Raw genomic sequence first — 16,917 nt, 5'->3', positions numbered from 1 at the left:
AGTTTATAACACCTTTGTGGCTTTTAGTTTCTCACCCAGACACATCAAAGCGGGGGACAGTTAGCCAAGGAAAACTTCATTGTTAGTATTAACTCACTCCAAGAAAAAGATTTTTGGAAGTTTGAGAATTTTTCACTTCATGGCAATTGTTGATTAATGAACCTCAACGGGCCCACAGCCTAAAAGAGGACTTTGTTAATAAAAAATGCTAAACAGTCCAGGCGGAGTAAGGAGATACTTTCTTTGAACCTAATTGATACAAAGGCGTATACAAAAAAAAGAACCGTGAAGATGGATTTATTCGGTGTGATCCTGTTTGCTTTCCAGTTCCGCCTCGGGCTATTTCTACTTGCAAAAAACAATTACTGAGGACAAGGAGGAGAAATCAAAGAATCACAATATAGCTGGAAAGATTAGAGCACTTGGGAAATACTTAGCAACAGTGATATTTAGGAAAGGAAGGGCATTACCCCTCCACCTCCTCTTGGCTATTTTATCCTAGCAGGAGCAGGGGCCAAGGCAGAGACACCTTCTAGCAGGGATGGAAGCACCGGGCGTCTCATCCTGGCCCTCTCATGAATTTGTTTGGAGAAGTCATCTAACATCTCTGAACCTAAACATATCAGTTTGAAAACAGGGTTAATAGAAATGAGTCACTACACTGGGATGATCCACGCTTAATTCCTGTTTACACAGTGTTTTAGGCTTCCCAGCAGAGAGATAGCACGTGGAAACGCTTTTTTTTTTCTGTTAGCGGATGGTGCTGGTGCTGGCACGACTTGCGCTTGAGCTGATCACCAACGCCAGCGGAGATCCGGTGAGGGACCTGCACACAGAAACCGTGCTTGGATGTAGCATCGGTCACCACCACTGGGAGATTTCAGATTTTCTCGTATAGTTTGTAGTGCAGGGAGGGAGGTTTCTAAGGAGGGGTTTGGTCAGCGGCGAGGAAGCAGAATGGCCGAGCAGGCAGAGCATGAGGTCAGGGTGGCCTCGGCTGTGTCCTTCCCCTCATCTACAGCTCACTTTCCTCACCCATCTCTAAGTTCATTGATGCAATTGCTAATGGTCTGGGATACGGACTCTGAATCAGCGCAGCACCCGGGCAGCCCCGGTGGGACATCAGCTCCTCGGTGCCCTTGGAGCCCACGTGAGGACAACCCCATCTTGGTCTGATCCAGCCGGCTGGAGCGTGCGCGAAGATCTGGAGCGCCCGCTGCCAGAAAAAAACCCAATCTTTTCCTTTGGGAGTCTGGAAAGTTAAATCTTTGTATGTTATTTTGAAGTGCCTGTTGCAGACCGAGGCAGCAGGAATGTAGCATTATGGTAACAGGCTGTATATTTAGGGATTCTGCATTACGGTCGGAGGGAAGGGTGTATTATGGAAATTATATGGGAAGAGATATGCCCAGGCAAGGCTGGCTGTGCTCTGTAGTCTCAAATCTTTGTGTGAGCGGATGGTTAGATGAGGGAAAGAGACTGCTGTTTACTGTGGAATGTCCCTTCCATCTATAAGTTTCTGAGAAAGAAACGAGAACTGTGTGCTTTTATTAAATTCAGTATTTGTATCCTGCCTCTGTGATAAGAAGCAGTCGATAAGTCACTGAATAAAACAGCTGTAAATCATCATCCAAGCCATTAAAGCCTCTTGGGTCTTTAACAGATTTTCTACTCCCACTGCTTCACGAGCTCAATCCAAAATGTCACCCAGACACTTCTCCCCAGTGCCTTATTTTTCATTTTGGGCTGGAAGTCGGAATTCACAACAGATCCAAAGCAGCATTTATCCCAGCTGGGTTTTCAAGCACCACAACGCTGCTGTGCCTGTGAACCTCCTTCAGCGTGCGAAATAACACCACACACGGGCAGACCTATTTCTCTCAAGCACAGATCTCTGATTTCCACAGAGCACAGCAGTAATGGTGCAACAAAGCAATAAAAAACCAAAAAACTCGAGATGCTGGCAGCACGCTCCCCATACAGAGCAGGGTGGATGCTTCCACAGGGCTCCACCACCATAGGACCAGATCTCCGTGTCAGGAGATGAGAATAAACCTCGGCAGCAGGGGTTACCGGCTTCCTGATGGGGTGGGTTGTGACACGGGCAACGAGGAGATTGCAAAATGTTTGAGGACAGCGCTGCTCGGGTTCCCCATTCTCAGGAGCCTGGTGACAAATCCCAGCTGGAAGGAGGAGTTCAGCAGCCCAGCTCAACAACCAACTCTGAAACACAACGGGCAGATGGATCTATCCACAGATCCCACCTTCTAAGAGCTCTGGCAGGCTGGAGCCCATCCCAGCTCCAGATTTCTATGGCTGGCAAACCCAAATAACTACTTTTGACAAGTTCTTCCCTACTTTTCGAGTGCTCACAGAAAAAGATCTGTATATTTTGCAAGCTCAGTGTGAATGGGTACAGTTCTTTTCGCTTGCAGAAAAGTTCTTCCTCCAGACTTGGGCTGCACCAATTGAAGGGCCAGCTTGACATTCAGCTCATCACTAATACATTTCCTAAACACTGCGGACAGCACACAGGACCCCAAGGCCTGTGGTTTAGATATAATATTTCCGCTGACTTACCCACGTAGTGTCTTTGCATGGAATAGGCAGCTATGGCATCTCACGTGGCAGAGGTACCTTAATAAAGGTGCTACGATTAATCACTTTGGAGCCTCCTACTCAAACCAGAGAGAAACAAAAAAGACCATCAAGACCAAAAAATGCTGGAAGTCTATCATAAGTCCCAAAACACAGATTTTCAGTGGTAGGTTTAGGACACCAGGGATTTGCAGCCTCTTAATATTGCAACCAAACCGCTTTGGCACAGCAGCTAGCAAAGGTAATGTTTAGAAGACAAAGTTTGAGTAAAACCTTGCTGCTTCTGGTCAAGAACTGAGCAGCGTTTAACCACACGCGGGCTCAAATACTGCTTCAGACTCCTCTGGATCAGACTGTGGAAGGACATCGGAATCCTTGCCATAAATCAGGAGAAGGAACAATAAGGTTGCCACCATTACAGAAAAATGCCATTTGATCTTTTTAGTATTTGAGCCCTGTGGATGAAAATATCCTCACCAAATTTGATTTAGACCAAATACAGAGGGGTTGTTTACGATTGTATCTGCTGAACATCGGGAATTTTTGAGCCTTATCTAGAAAACAGATTTGTACCAGTCTAACTAGATCACTACAAGAGTGGTGTCCAAGCAGCAGATGTGACTTTGCTCATTATAAGGCACTTAGAAAAGATCCTTCCTGCTGCACCTCGTGGAAAGAGAACACACCCCAGCCCCTCTCAACGCACCCAGAGAGCAGGACACCAGTCAAACCAACACCAGTCGAATCCCCACAATTCCCCTGCAGGGACAAGGCTAAGCTGGAGCCATCGATATCTCAAAGAGGTTGTATCTGAAACACCTGCCTTATTGTAATTGCCATTTTTCAGCCATTCCCTTGGCTGTTTCTTGCCTGCAGGTCTCCTCAAGTCCCTCTGCCAGGGGGACTGTCCCATGGTCTGTCTGTCCCATGGTCGAGATGGATCAATGCTGGTACCACAGAGGGGGTTTCAAAGCTCTCGCCAGGGTAAGTGGTTCTGGGTCCCAGTTCACAAGTACTTTTTCTTTCTCATACTTCAGAATGACCACACCGGTACTTCTGAAGTCCAATTTCAACCACTATTTTTACCAGATGTCAATTCACCAACAGTATAAACCAATGTAGATAAGGCAATTATAGGTATATAAATATTAGCAAACAGCTCGTGACAACATGTACTTTGCAAGTTGACATGTACAAACTATGTTATCTCTGTCAGGGGATTTTTTTCAGCAGGTTGGCTAAGAGAGGAAACAAGATGCAGGTAGTTTCCGTGATGAAGCCAACACTGCCAGGGTACACTCATAGTAGATCTCACCTTGGGCTAAGAAATGCAGAACCCTGGCTGTGGTAAGGACTTGTTTGTGGTATTAAATCCGTCAGTGCCGGAGCCAGCTGCCAACACGAGCTTGCACAGAGCACACCTGGGCCTTCATCTTGAACGCAGCTTCCGTGTTGCATCGGGTAATGTAAATAGAAACAACAATACTCTCCTCCCACTATTTCTTCAGTGAAATGGAGGGTTTTCCTTCAATACCACCTTTGCGCAATGAATGTGCAGCCAACTGGCAGTACCAGACTTTGTTTTTTCTTTCCTGGCCATGTACCAATCGTGTTGGAGAACCCAACTTCAAAGGCGAAGCAGTGGGATAAAGAGCTGCCTCTGCCATGCCAAGAATGCTCTTCTTAGACAGGTTGAGTGGAGATGATAAGTTGGAAGAAAAAGCAGAATCTTTGGCAAACATGGTGCCAACAGTTTTACTGTCAAGATGTTAAATAAATTAAATAAATAGCAGGGGGACTGCAGAACATCCCCAGCTGCCTTTTTCCGTGGAACGCAGATATGCTTTATCCTCTGCGAACATCCAGTAATATCTGCGAAGATACCGACCCAAATCCATCCATGGCTTCACTTTGTGGAATGAATGATCTGACCTTGAAATTAAATTCTCTTTTGTCTGAGAGGGGAACAGGAAGATTTGAGAGACAGAACCAGACCAGAGGGTGGCAATGGGAGGAGGTTCAGTTGAGTGACCGTTTGCAGCCCCTCGTACCTACTTCAGCTGAACAAAGCCCAGGGCCACCTAACCACTTGTTCTTGGAGGTAGGAAGGGGCAGCAAAGAGTGTCCAATTCCTTCTTTTTCCAGCCTGCAGCCTGCCTGCTGCCAATTCCAGGTGTTCAACAATAATGCAGCAGTTACTCCCAAGCAACACCTATAATTTGAGTCACCAGGACATTTCCTCTGGCATTTCAAAGCGTATGGAAAGGAATGTGAAAACCTTTCATTAGCCACAGGCAGGCAGCTGCTGTCAGAATCACTCAGACGTGCCCTAAAAGTTCTCCAAAAAACATATCGATGCCTCCTAGTTGCTGGGCACCACACAATACAGGAGACCATGAGTGTGAACAAAGCACTGATTTCTCCAGACTAAACAGGCAGGAAAAATTGCCACCCCTCCTGCCCTCTGGAAAGGTTTTAAAACCAGAACATCATGTTCAAATCACTAATCCTCACAAAGTATCACCCGCGCTGCTCCCAGGAGGAGGGATTCCCCAGCCTCTGGGGAATAACAGCTCCTTTTCGCAGGAAGGGCACGTGGGAGTTGCAGGAGTTTTCTGCTGTTCTGTCCCTGTCATTTGGGGAAAGTCCTGCAGCCTCTCCTGCTCGCGTGATGCTGTTACCCCGCAGAGAGCTGCCAATATCTGTCCACGTTCCATGGGATGGATATAATTTGCCAGATTTTCTGTTTACTATGGAATTTCTACACAGCTTCAGGAATCCCTATATTTTATAAGAAAACAGAGTGGCATATAAAAACATTCTTAGTGGTGTTTTATTTATACAATTAATGACCAACAGACTATAATGTACTTTTATGCACTCTGCCACCCTGCCCTAAAAAATAGTTTTGTTTGACAGACAGTTTTGTTCCCCGATCTCCAGGGGTACATTAACCTCTGCAAAAGTCCATGCTTCAGTTCAGAATTGGCATCATCGCTGCTTCTCCTGCAAAGAAAACCCAAGCGAGCTCAACAGTGAGCCTCTCTTTCCCACTAGAAGGGATTCTTTCAGTCGCATCCCTCGGTACCGTCCTGTAACACAGTGGCAATTTGAAGGCTGCCACCGCGTTATTCCAAGTGGGAGGGCGGCCTCTCCAAAGGCCACCGGCGACTCCGGGGACTGAGACGTGAACTGTTGCACTTCATTTGGGGAGCACAAAATCTCCCTGGATGGACCCGTATTTTTTTCTGCAGAGCAAAACAACACAGAAAACAACTGCTTCTGTTTGTACATTCTCCCAGTCCCGTGCTGCTCGTGGATCTGCAGTTCTTCACATGTTGCGAATCTGTCGTGGATCTGATTCTGTCATAGGATCACAGAATAGTTTGTGTTGAAGGACCTTCCCAGCTCCCCCAGTGCCCCCCTGCCATGAGCAGGGACATCTGCACCAGCTCAGGTTGCTCAGAGCCCCGTCCAGCCTGGCCTGGGATGTCTCCAGGGACGGTTCAGCCACCACCTCTCTGGGCAGCCTGGGCCAGGCTCTCACCGCCCTCAGGGGCAACAATTTCTTGCTCATGTCCGGCCTGATCCTGTTGTGGATCCCAGACTGGAAACCCCACAAGAACCACGTACAGGAACTGAGGACATTGAATGTCCAGCCTTGAGGGCAATTTCAAGTCCCATATTCATAAAAGGAGATCAAAGAGATTTCACAGCATGCCACTTGCGCTCCTGGTTTGCTGGTAATTGCACGTGACGTTAAGGGGATGGCCATCCTCCTCTTCCTCCACAGATGAATTGGCTTTTGCTAAATTTGCTCCGATTCAGAGCCAGTTAATGGTGTCCAAAGTCAACGAGGGTTCAGAGTCAGAGAAGAACAAACATGAGATTTGCAAGAAGCTGAAGAAGCGAGATATGTGAGAACAAATCTGAAACGGCAACCCCCTCTGAGGATTTCCTGGACATATTTTCCTAACGCATCTTAGCTAAACTGGTTTAAGAATGGATAAAACCGCTATGAAGATGTCTACACTGGGGCTGTCTAGGAGTTTAATTAGATCAATTTGAAACTGATTTAGTTAAACCAGTGAATGTTTCATAATGTGGACCAGACTTTGAATTTCAAGCACATCAAACCTCATTACACGTCGGCTTTATTATAACAGTGCTTCCCTCCACGCTCTCATGGCAGATTCCTGCCTCCTGAGGTTTGGGCTGGAATGCCAACAATTCATTTTAATGCAGTTCAGACATTTTAAAGCTTTGCTGAGCTATCCCCAAAATAACCACTGATAGTAGGTGGCAGGCACCCTGAAATGATTAGGGTCTTTCTTGTTCAGGAAAAAATGATATTTGACGGGGGAAAAAAAAAGGCAAAACTGATGTGAACAAGATAAACATTAAGGAAAAAAGGCATGTGTTGCTGTGAAAAATGGTTGAACTCAATGCCTCAATATTTGTTTTATTTTAAAATATGCCTTTGCAGAATAACGGTCATTAGGCATGTTATTTTGGGGTTTTACTTAACTTAGTCAAACACTTTTTGCTCAAGTGTTGAAGTCACTTTGCCCCTTTCTTGTTTCCGTGTCCCCACTGCATTTTATTCCTTTCCAGTTTTATTTTCCTACCCTGTTGTTGGGTTCATGGTGCCGAAGCAGCAAACAGCACCAGCTGGCGCGCTCCTCGGCATCGGTGTGGTGCTCTGCTTTTGATCCTTCCTTGTCCTGATTCCATAAAAACGGCTTTTGCTGAACTCCTATGGCCTATAATGGGCTGACAGTAAGAACAGCAGCGTGTGCTTAAAGCTGAGGCGGGGGTTAATCCCAGGAACGGGCCGGGGTCTGTGCACCGTGTTTTGCTGACTCAGCCTTTTGAAGCTCCACATCCAGAGACACGAGGCACAGCTTGTGTCGCTTAGTGATTAATCGGTTCTGTGAAACGACATTTAATCTGGAAGAAAACAAATTACGGCTCTCTCCGTACAGTGAACAGCTCTAAAATTAAGCAGGCACTGCCCCAAACACAGAAAGCAACGCAAACAAGACCTCTCTTTCTCCGTGGCTGCTTCAAAGTGGCGCCTCTTCACATTTTAAAGAGAGAAATTGCTGTACTTAGTGAAAAATGAAAAACTTGAGGAAGAAAAGGATCTAATCCAGGAACTCCAATTCCTACCCATAGCATAATTTAAAGCAGAGCATCCCCGTCACAACCAGTATTGAAGACAGGAAACAAGCCCACAGACATTATTGCAATAAAAGAAGAAAAGCTTTTCAGAACCCAGTGACTGCAGAGACAGTTACGGTTCCAAAAGTTCACCTGCTCTTATTTAACGTTTCAGAGGCCTTAAGTGATGTGTTCCTGGGAGGTTTCTCAGACTGCAAGACGATCACGCAGGACGCTCTTTCATTCCTAGTGCGTTAGGAGGCATTTTTCCCTATTCTCATAAGGCACGACAAAAGAGAGAGCGATGCGGAGGGGAGATCTGTATCCCTTGCCAGCTGTTCTCAGCACAGACTGAAAGAAATCACAACTGGCAAGTTGTGTGGTGAGCACTTGTTATTTTTCTTAGTTGGGCTTGAAATGAGACCTTAACCTCACTCCAGATCAACAAACACCGAAACTTTCAGCCACTCAAATAACCATTTTTTGTGCTCTAGTTATCTGAGTTTCCTGTATTACAACATAAGACCTTAACTAAGTAGGAATAAATACAAATCTTGTGATCCTACTGGTTTTACTGACCTCACAGAGCTTCTATGAAATCCAATGCATTGCCATAATCCTGTTTGTATTTTTAAATAAATCCCTCTACAGTTTCCAATGATGCCACATCTGGAACCAAACCAGAAATAAAGCCAAGCAGAGGATTTCAGTCCTGCTGCCTGGCAGGGTCTCTTTGTGGGGTAGCCTGGGAATGGCAGGAACAGCAGGGAGGACGTGGATATATTATCTCACTCCAGAAGGGACTAGAGGGGGAAAAATCCCTATTGTGGGGGCTCTTTGGTGGGTCTGTGCTCAAACAGCCCTGAAGTTGGTGGGGAAATTTCAGGCCAGGAGAAAGCAAGAATAGAAATGATTCAGCTGTTGCAAAAGCAGCCTCCAAGTCTGGCTGAAAAGGTAGAGAAGATGCCCGGGAAGATGCTGGTGTTGGCCAAGGCAGAGAGGGGAAGCCGGGGTGGAGGGGGAGCTGGGCACTCGGGCAGGGGCTCCAGGGGAGAGCCAGGGAACCTGTTGGCTTTGGATTTTGTGCCGGTGTTTATGCTGCAACGTCCCGGGAAGACACAGCGGGAAGCGAACTGACCAGTCTGGTGAACTTTTTATATTCCTTTTGGCCTTTTATTACCCTGAGATGTACAGGATTTTTTTATTATTATTATTTTTAAACATCGCTGAAGGGCTAAATTGGCATTTTGGCAAGGGAAGTGAGCCTGTAAGGCAGCAGTAAGGGAAGCAACTGTTACCTGGAGCCAAAACTGAATGGAAGCTCAGGCAGAAATCCCACCAGTGCTGGAGTCCCATCCCTCCTGAAGAAGACAAGGGCCCCAAGAGAAAACCCTGCACGAGCCTTTGCCAGCGTCCCCTCCTGACGGAGCACAGGTGGTGGGACTGTCCTTGCACCCAGGGCTCTGCACCTCGCTTGGGTGGGCTCCTCCTTCATGGGGCAGCAGCTCTTCATAGAATCACAGAAGGGTTTAGGTTGTAGGGCCCTTCCCAGCTCCCCCAGTGCCCCCCCTGCCATGAGCAGGGACATCTGCACCAGCTCAGGTTGCTCAGAGCCCCGTCCAGCCTGGCCTGGGATGTCTCCAGGGATGGTTCAGCCACCACCTCTCTGGGCAACCTGGGCCAGGCTCTCACCACCCTCAGTGGGAAGAATTTCTTCCTCATATCTGGCCTGAATCTCCTCTCTTTCAGTTTAAAACTGTTACCCCTTGCCCTGTCACAACAGGCCCTGCTAAAAAGTCTGTCCCCGTCTTTCTTACAGTCCCCTTTTAAGCACGGAAAGGCCACAACAAGGTCTTCCCTCCTGTGTCCATCACACAGAAAGCTGGTGGCCTCCGAGTGCACTCCATAGAGGTGTGAGAGCTAAACCTGCACACAGGGGGTCCCAGGGATGTTCATGGAGCAACGGGCAGCACCTTTTGTGCATCCTGGTTGGAGCACCCCATTAAACACCAACCCGACCGCCTGTTTTGGCAGGCAGGCAAGGAGAGCAGCACCACACAAAGGAATTCGGCTGGGCAAACGGTCACATCTGTCTGTTCCTCCATCCGCTGGTGCCAGGAGGGAGCACTAAGGTCATTGCAACATCGCACAGCGCCTATATAAGCAGCCGCGCTGCCCCCACGCTCAGGGACAGGTGGTGCCTTGGCTTAATGTCTCCAAACCCCACCTGACACAGATGACAGAGTCCGTGTACGTAAACACGTCACAGCTCTTTTCCTGCAAGGTAAAGCCCATCCCAACCCGCAGCGTGCCCGGCGTTCCAGGGTCTGCCGTGGGACAGGAGCGTCACGGGAGCATTTCCCCGGGGGGCAAATATCCTCCCCTGTTCCTGCGCTGCCACTCACTCCCCTGCAGCTGCACGGACACGAGGTTTTGGGGAGTGGTGCTTTGGGGCAGGTTTATTTTAGAGGTATCTAAAAGCTGAAGGCAATTTACCCTTTGACCATCATGCTCACACTCCTGTGAAGCCTTGGTCCTCAGCAATGCCTCTTTGACATTCCATAAAAATATCCTTTTTTATAGATTGATGTGAGACAATACTGATACCCAGTGGCTGATTAAGTTAATTACAGTTGAGTAAATATCCCCCTTGGCCATGTCCAGGACTGCACCCCAGGCCTGGCTCCCACTAACTCTGCAGCCTGGCAGCACTGGGATATTCGGTTCCCACTCACTTTTGGCTCTTCTGGCCAGAATTGCTGCTAGAAACTGTTTTTGACTGAGAATCAAGTGCAAGTTATACCCACTTTGCAGAGTCAAAACATCAGCTAAGGCAAAGACTGAATACTTTCAATCATTCCAGCATGTTATTTGCATTTGCTTTGGCTAACGAATGTCAAAGAGACACCAGCAAACCCAAAGCCGAATCCTGCTGAGGTACATATTATGCTTTTTTCACAGCAATGTGCTGCACCTGCATATCAGTTTTTAAATGTTTTATCAATTTGTGGCAGGAAAACTTATGATTTCACAAAACTGGAAAAACTTGGCTTAGCGTGAATCAGGATTCAAGGCAGAACACGCTGCAGCCCTCTGTGAGAAAGTTGCTCTTTACTTTTCCATCAGTATTTTTCCTTCCCAGTACATTTAATTTGAAAGAATTAATGAACAGCAGAAACAAATCCCTGTATACCACGAACATGAGACAGGATACGGACCAAAGCCTTCACAGGGTAAGCCAGCGGGTGAAGGTTGGGATTTTTCAAAACACGATAGAATAAACTACTTAATTATGTTGGGGTGATTGCCAGCATGCAACAATCCTAACAGCAAAGAGCTTCTCAAATGGGCCCGAGGGTAGTGGCAGTTTAGCATTTGCAGTTTTAACCAGACATTTCAGCCGTTTCCTGAACCTCATTAAGTATCTGGTATCCCAACGAGCTGCCTGTTTCCCTGCCCACATTGATGAGCTTTGACAAGATGGGCCGAGAGCTGCCGGTTCTGCTGTGAGAGCTTGAAAGGGCTCTTGACTGTCAGGGTTTAGCGCAGTGTCTCTTTTTCCTCAAAACCCATCTCTTGGAATTAGCAACAATCCCCAGGATACTGGCCCAAGACCTAGGGCCACCAAATTGTCCTACTTCAACGAGATGTGGAGCCCAAGCCGAGGCCGAGGCTCTGGGAGGAGCGAGCCGACTGGAAAAGGAGCACTCGAGGAGCACCCGGTGCTGCAGGAACACCTGGAGATGTTCTGTCTCCACCAAACACCACATTTCCACGGCATTCACCCCGCCAAAGGATGGGACGTGCACACACCCGGCTCACCAGGTCTCTAATACCTTACTGAGGGTTGTAATTGGGTTCCAGATTTGTCCCTTTCCTTGCTTTTTCCTCACTCAGCTGGTTACGACCCAATCTGACGGTCAGACTCAGAACTGATGTGTTCTTGTTTTCAGGTCATAAACCCCTTTCATTAGGCGTTTATTCTAGAATGATCCCACGTGCCATCTCTGAACCTGCCTGTGAAACTTAACACCAAAGACTAAGGGTCTTACCTAATTACAGGAGATTTTTTTTTTTCCACCAGCATAAACTGGAGAAAGGTAATTTCCACAGCTGCATTATTTACCTCAGATTTTACTAAGGCTGCTTTTATGGCAGCGCTAGAGTCTAAATCCACTGTTATTTCCTACATGGCCTGACTTTACCGTATGTTACAGTGCATAGTATTCATTTAATCCAAGCAATAAAGAGATATACCAGCAGCACTGTTATCCAAAAGAGGAACTTAAACAAAAAAAAAATTTAAAAACCCAAGGAATTTTATTTATTTTTTTCTTTTTTCAGTAAGTCTGGCACTTTGCTGGTAGAAAAGCAAGCAGATCCCTTTCAAAGCTTGCAGGCAGGAATGAGCTTTGTGTCCCTCACGCCTCTTGGTGAACTATCGATAGTGGGTAAGGTCAGTATAAATAGATACAGAATATCTGCATAAAAAAGCACACATTGCTCTGGCCTGGCAAGGTTTCTAATAAGATCTCCCACAAACTGCGTCATAATGTCAAGAGGATTTTATTCCCTGTAATTGAACTGTGTTCTTGCCTGTGTTATCCGTCCCGCCCTTCAGTGCTCTCCTCTCTGGAAATTCCTTTGTTCAGCCTAAAGAGACATTTCATTAAATAAGAAATAATTTCTAGGAGTGGTAATTACAGTCTTTTTCAGAGAGATGAAATGCGGCTGTTCTGTTTTCCTTTCTGTTAGCAAAACCAAAGAGAATCCCAGTGCCTTTCATTAGGTGTCAGCTCCAGCCACCCTCCCCACTGCAAAACTCAAACAGGTCAGTTTTAACCAGGTTGAATCTGTTCTACCAAATGACTGAAGTCATGCTCAAAGCAAAGATTTATGTGGCAACACTCGCTGCCTGCGTGATAATCCATCCGGCCTCCCTGAGCTCTGCTACCTTTAGAGACGGCGACTTTCTTGCACGGGTTCAAGTTGATCCTATATCTATGTTCTTCACAGTGAGCTCAGTGCACAGGAAGAAAAAGGCACGAAGCTCGGAGAAGCTGGGGAGAAGAGCCAGATTTGTGATCCTCTGCTGCGCTGCCCTAGCTTGATGTCAGAGCTATGATGTCAGAGCAGATGTTACAGCCCCACAAAACACGAGTAGCACAAACCTGAACCCGCTCCAAGGTGCGCTCTGATCGTCTGTTTATTGCGGATTTGCCAAGACATTATAACCAGCCTTATACACGTGGGTTAATGCTAGAAATTGCTGCTTTTTTTGTTAATGACACACTTCATCAAGGTCTGTATTTCATCTACATTTCTTCTCCTGTAGGTGCTTTGCTGAGCCCCTCACTTTACAAATCACAGCAATTAGCAGGGCTGCTAACAAAGCTTGCAGAGGTAGGATGCAGACAGCACCGTACCCACGGATGCTTTCTGACTACATGCAAAGGTAGGATGCAGACAGCACCGTACCCACGGATGCTCTCTGACTACATGCAAAGGTAGGATGCAGACAGCACCGTACCCACGGATGCTCTCTGACTACATGCAAAGTCCCACACAACAGGAAGCTTTCTGGCAAATCTTCCTTCAACGTATCTGCTTCCCCACTCTAAGGCCAAGAGCTGTGCTGGGCTCCCGCTGATGAAATCTTGCAGATTCCAGGGCAGCAGGACCTGGATCCGCTGAACAGCGGTGTCAGAGGCAGCACTGCGTGATTTTGTGCCTCTATGGATTTTGTCCTTAGCCAAACCACGCATTTCTTTACACGAGACAAGCCAGGTGCCAGTGTGAAAATCAACAGCACATCACAGCACCATAACCAGAGGTTCTCAAGTACCATCAGGGCTTTTAAGAAGGTCCCACTGGTGTCTCCCAATATCTGTGAGTGGGTGACATGCCCCCAGGAAGAGAGATGTGCTGCCTGTGTCCCCACAGAACGAGCTGTATCGGCTCTTCAGGCCTGGTTTACCACAAACCTTGCTGGGAATCACCGTGGTTTTGGTGGAGGGAGCACAGGCCACCACGTCACTGTGCCCGCTGCACCGTGGTTTCCATCTAACCTGGCTGCGTCCCCAGGGTCACACTCTGTAGTGGCCCATCTCAGTGACATTAACAGCAGCTTCAGAGGTATTAAATCCTTCAAGTTCCATGAAAACAGACTGCCAGGTAAAGAAGGCAGGGTTTCTTTGCTTCCCGTTTGGCGGAAGCGGAGGCCGAGCACGGGCTCACGCCTCTCCCAGCACCGCAGAGCCCCGCGGGTGCTCCCCAGGAGCCCAGAGCTCAGGGGCGCCCTGGGAATTACTTGTTCCGAACCTCAGCCCATCTCCACGCAGCACATCCCGTCATCCGGTCAGAAGCTCTCCGGGAAGTGGGAAAACTGAGATGTAAATCACTTTCCCCAGCAGATTTCTGGTGTGGCCTGGGCAAGTCACTTGTGATCATGTGAGATCTAAGAGAAGTGCAAAATATCTTAAACTCCCTTGGGTGTAGGAGAAAGCGAAGGGTTTCAGAATAAGACTCCTTCATGTGGAGTGTAGCCAAGCCTTTGGGTTCAATACCCTTACATTTGCAAAAAGCTGTCTGACGTCCTCAGTGCCCTCCAGAGCTCACAAGCTCGGGTTTGTGTTTCAGCTGGGAACTGGTCAACAACTAAAATGGGTGAAACGGCCACTTTTGTGTGACTCTGAAGAATATTTCCAACGAGCAACATGCACATGTCCTTAGGGTCACCTACAATCTACTCACAACATGACATAAAGTGACCCAAATGTGTTAGCAGTGAGGATAGGGACACAACCTTAGCTCGGCTCCTTAGAGATTCACCTTTCTCAAACGTTTCCTATAAAACCTGCAGCCGTGCTACTTGCACTGCTCTCGCTACACCTAGGCAAATAAAATAGGAGTAAGCAGATATGCCCAGCTTTTTTAAACACAACTACCAAATTCCATCTGACAGCTTCCAAACCGTGTCTCTGAATTTATTGGCATTTCAAAACGCTTTACAGAACCGCGGTCCACTGGCAGCACAGAGCCTCGGTACAGAAATGCAGGAGTCAGCAGAGAGCAAAGTAACACAGCAGAAAGCTTGTTATAAAGGTGCCAGTTCATCGATACCCTTTTTGGGGAGGAAACTTGTGTTCAGCACAATTCAAGTGTTTCCAAACAACTGTGCTTTCTGCCCAAATATATAGGAGCTGGAAACCGGCAGAAAAGGAGCCCAAAGCCAAGTGAGCCTGGTCGTATCTGAGTTCCTTGACGTGCGTTTCAGCTGCGGGTTACACAGCTGAGCTGCCCAGAACGGCACTGGTCCCAGTTAACCCTGCCTGCCAAGCTAATGGTTTCAGGCTGCCCCGTGCTGCAAGATAACGAGGTTTGTTTATTTTCTTTTGAATCGGTTTCTCACGTTTAAGAACACGAAGGACCGTGAGAGCCGCGTCCTCACCTGGTGTAAATCACCACATCGCCTGGCAAAGGAGCTTTGCCGGCTTACCCCAAAAGAAGGGCTGACTCACAGCAACCGAGCACACCAGTATCTGCTCTGAACTGGTGCCGTCTTGTTGACTGGTGTGTCTCTGGAGCAGCAGCGTTTCTGAAGTCAGACACAAACGTATCGTGTATCATTAAAAGCCTTGGGGCCTGGATGATGTATGAATGTAATAACGTCCGAGAACACGGTAACTTCAATGACGGCAGACATCTGAACTGAAAAAAATACTCAGGGCACTAACTCAGGGAAAACCCAGGAAAATCTGGAGCGACATCTTTTGTGTTTCCCAATCATGCACGAGCTGGCTAAGTGAGTAGAAAAAATGGAAAGATAATTCACCTGCTGTCCTTGGTGGGAAGGGAAGAGGGAAGGGAAGGGAAGGGGAGGGAAAGGAAAGGAAAGGAAAGGAAAGGAAAGCAAAGGAAAGGAAAGGGGAAAGGAAGGGAAGGGAAGGGAAGGGAAGGGAAAGGAAAGGAAAGGAAAGGAAAGGAAAGGAAAGGAAAGGAAAGGGGAAAGGAAGGGAAAGGAAAGGAAAGGAAAGGAAAGGGGAAAGGAAGGGAAAGGAAAGGAAAGGAAAGGGGAAAGGAAGGGAAAGGAGAAGAAGAAGCGGTGGCAACGTGCACTGCAGGGAGCAGAGCTCTCCCCTCGCCCCGAGCTGTGCCGTGGGGACCCGTGACGTGTGTGGGTTTTACTGAAAGAAGAGGCATCTCTGAACCTCCTTACCTTCCTCCTCACACAGCCAAAGCCAGACAAACAGGTTTCCCCATCTTCAGCCCAGACAGCTACGGGCACTTTAATTCTTTCCTTCACACTCTTTCATCCCTGCCCCCTGTTTAAATCCTACAGCTCTTGACGCGCCTCTAAAAGAAGTGGCACGACTACCCGTGGAAAGGAGAGGGCACAGCTCTCTGGCTGTGGATTACCTGTTCCCTTCCCTCTTTATTTTTTTAGAGACTGAATGTTCAACGTCACTGCATCCATCTCAGGGAAGCACGGATTTAAGTGGGGAGAAGGAAACGTGCTGCTTCGCTGTTGGAAAGATGGACACAGGGTCAACCAGGCACCGTCCGCCACCCCTTCCGTCCTCCTGCCCGCCCGCTTCAGTCTCCTCCAGTCGTGAGGAAACCCCGCACCAGTAACGAGCAGCACTTAAACTATCTCAGCAAGCAAAGCCTAACTACTCAACATTTCAGTGTATTTATGCAACCCAGCCTGGCGCTGGGCCCGCTCTAGCTTTATTTATCTAAGGCCTGTGCTGTAGGCGATGAATTCATAGAGACGGTATTATTAGAAGACAACACGCGTGAAGGGGGGGAAAGCAGTGAGCGGGCCAGCGCGGCAGGGCCGTGCTGGGCTCCCAGCCCTCCTCGGAGACCGGTGCAGGAAAGGAGCTGGGGATGTGAAGGATGGATCTGCTAAGCTTTAATCGGTGACACTGCCTTACGATACACGTCTTCCGCCTTCTGTTGCGTCTATTTGCAGTGAAAGCTCTCGGGGACAGGGAATTCCTCCAGCGTGACACTCTGTCCTGAACGTACAAACACCGGCTCTTCATGCAGCCCTGTGCAAAGCACAGCCCTGTCCAATAAAACACAGTCCTAAGCTGAAATTTCTGTTACTATACTATTACTTATAAAAGACAGTGGTGTATTCCACTAATT

The 16,917-nt window shown here is 47.7% G+C and overlaps 1 protein-coding gene across 1 annotated transcript in view; it reads left to right on the top strand.

Moving 5' to 3' along the window:
- The first annotated feature begins 757 nt into the window (after positions 1-757).
- LCTL (lactase like) overlaps positions 758-16,917 on the top strand; it is a 129,488-nt gene continuing 113,328 nt past the window's right edge. Inside the window, exon 1 of the mRNA XM_065641338.1 lies at positions 758-817. Coding sequence (XP_065497410.1) covers positions 758-817 — 60 coding nt within the window. The remainder of the gene's footprint in view (positions 818-16,917) is intronic.

The sequence above is a fragment of the Caloenas nicobarica genome, chromosome 10 (assembly GCF_036013445.1).
Source record: "Caloenas nicobarica isolate bCalNic1 chromosome 10, bCalNic1.hap1, whole genome shotgun sequence".
Taxonomy (NCBI): domain Eukaryota; kingdom Metazoa; phylum Chordata; class Aves; order Columbiformes; family Columbidae; genus Caloenas; species Caloenas nicobarica.
Note: the sequence above shows the minus strand (reverse complement) of the source record. Positions and strands in the feature narration are given on the sequence as shown.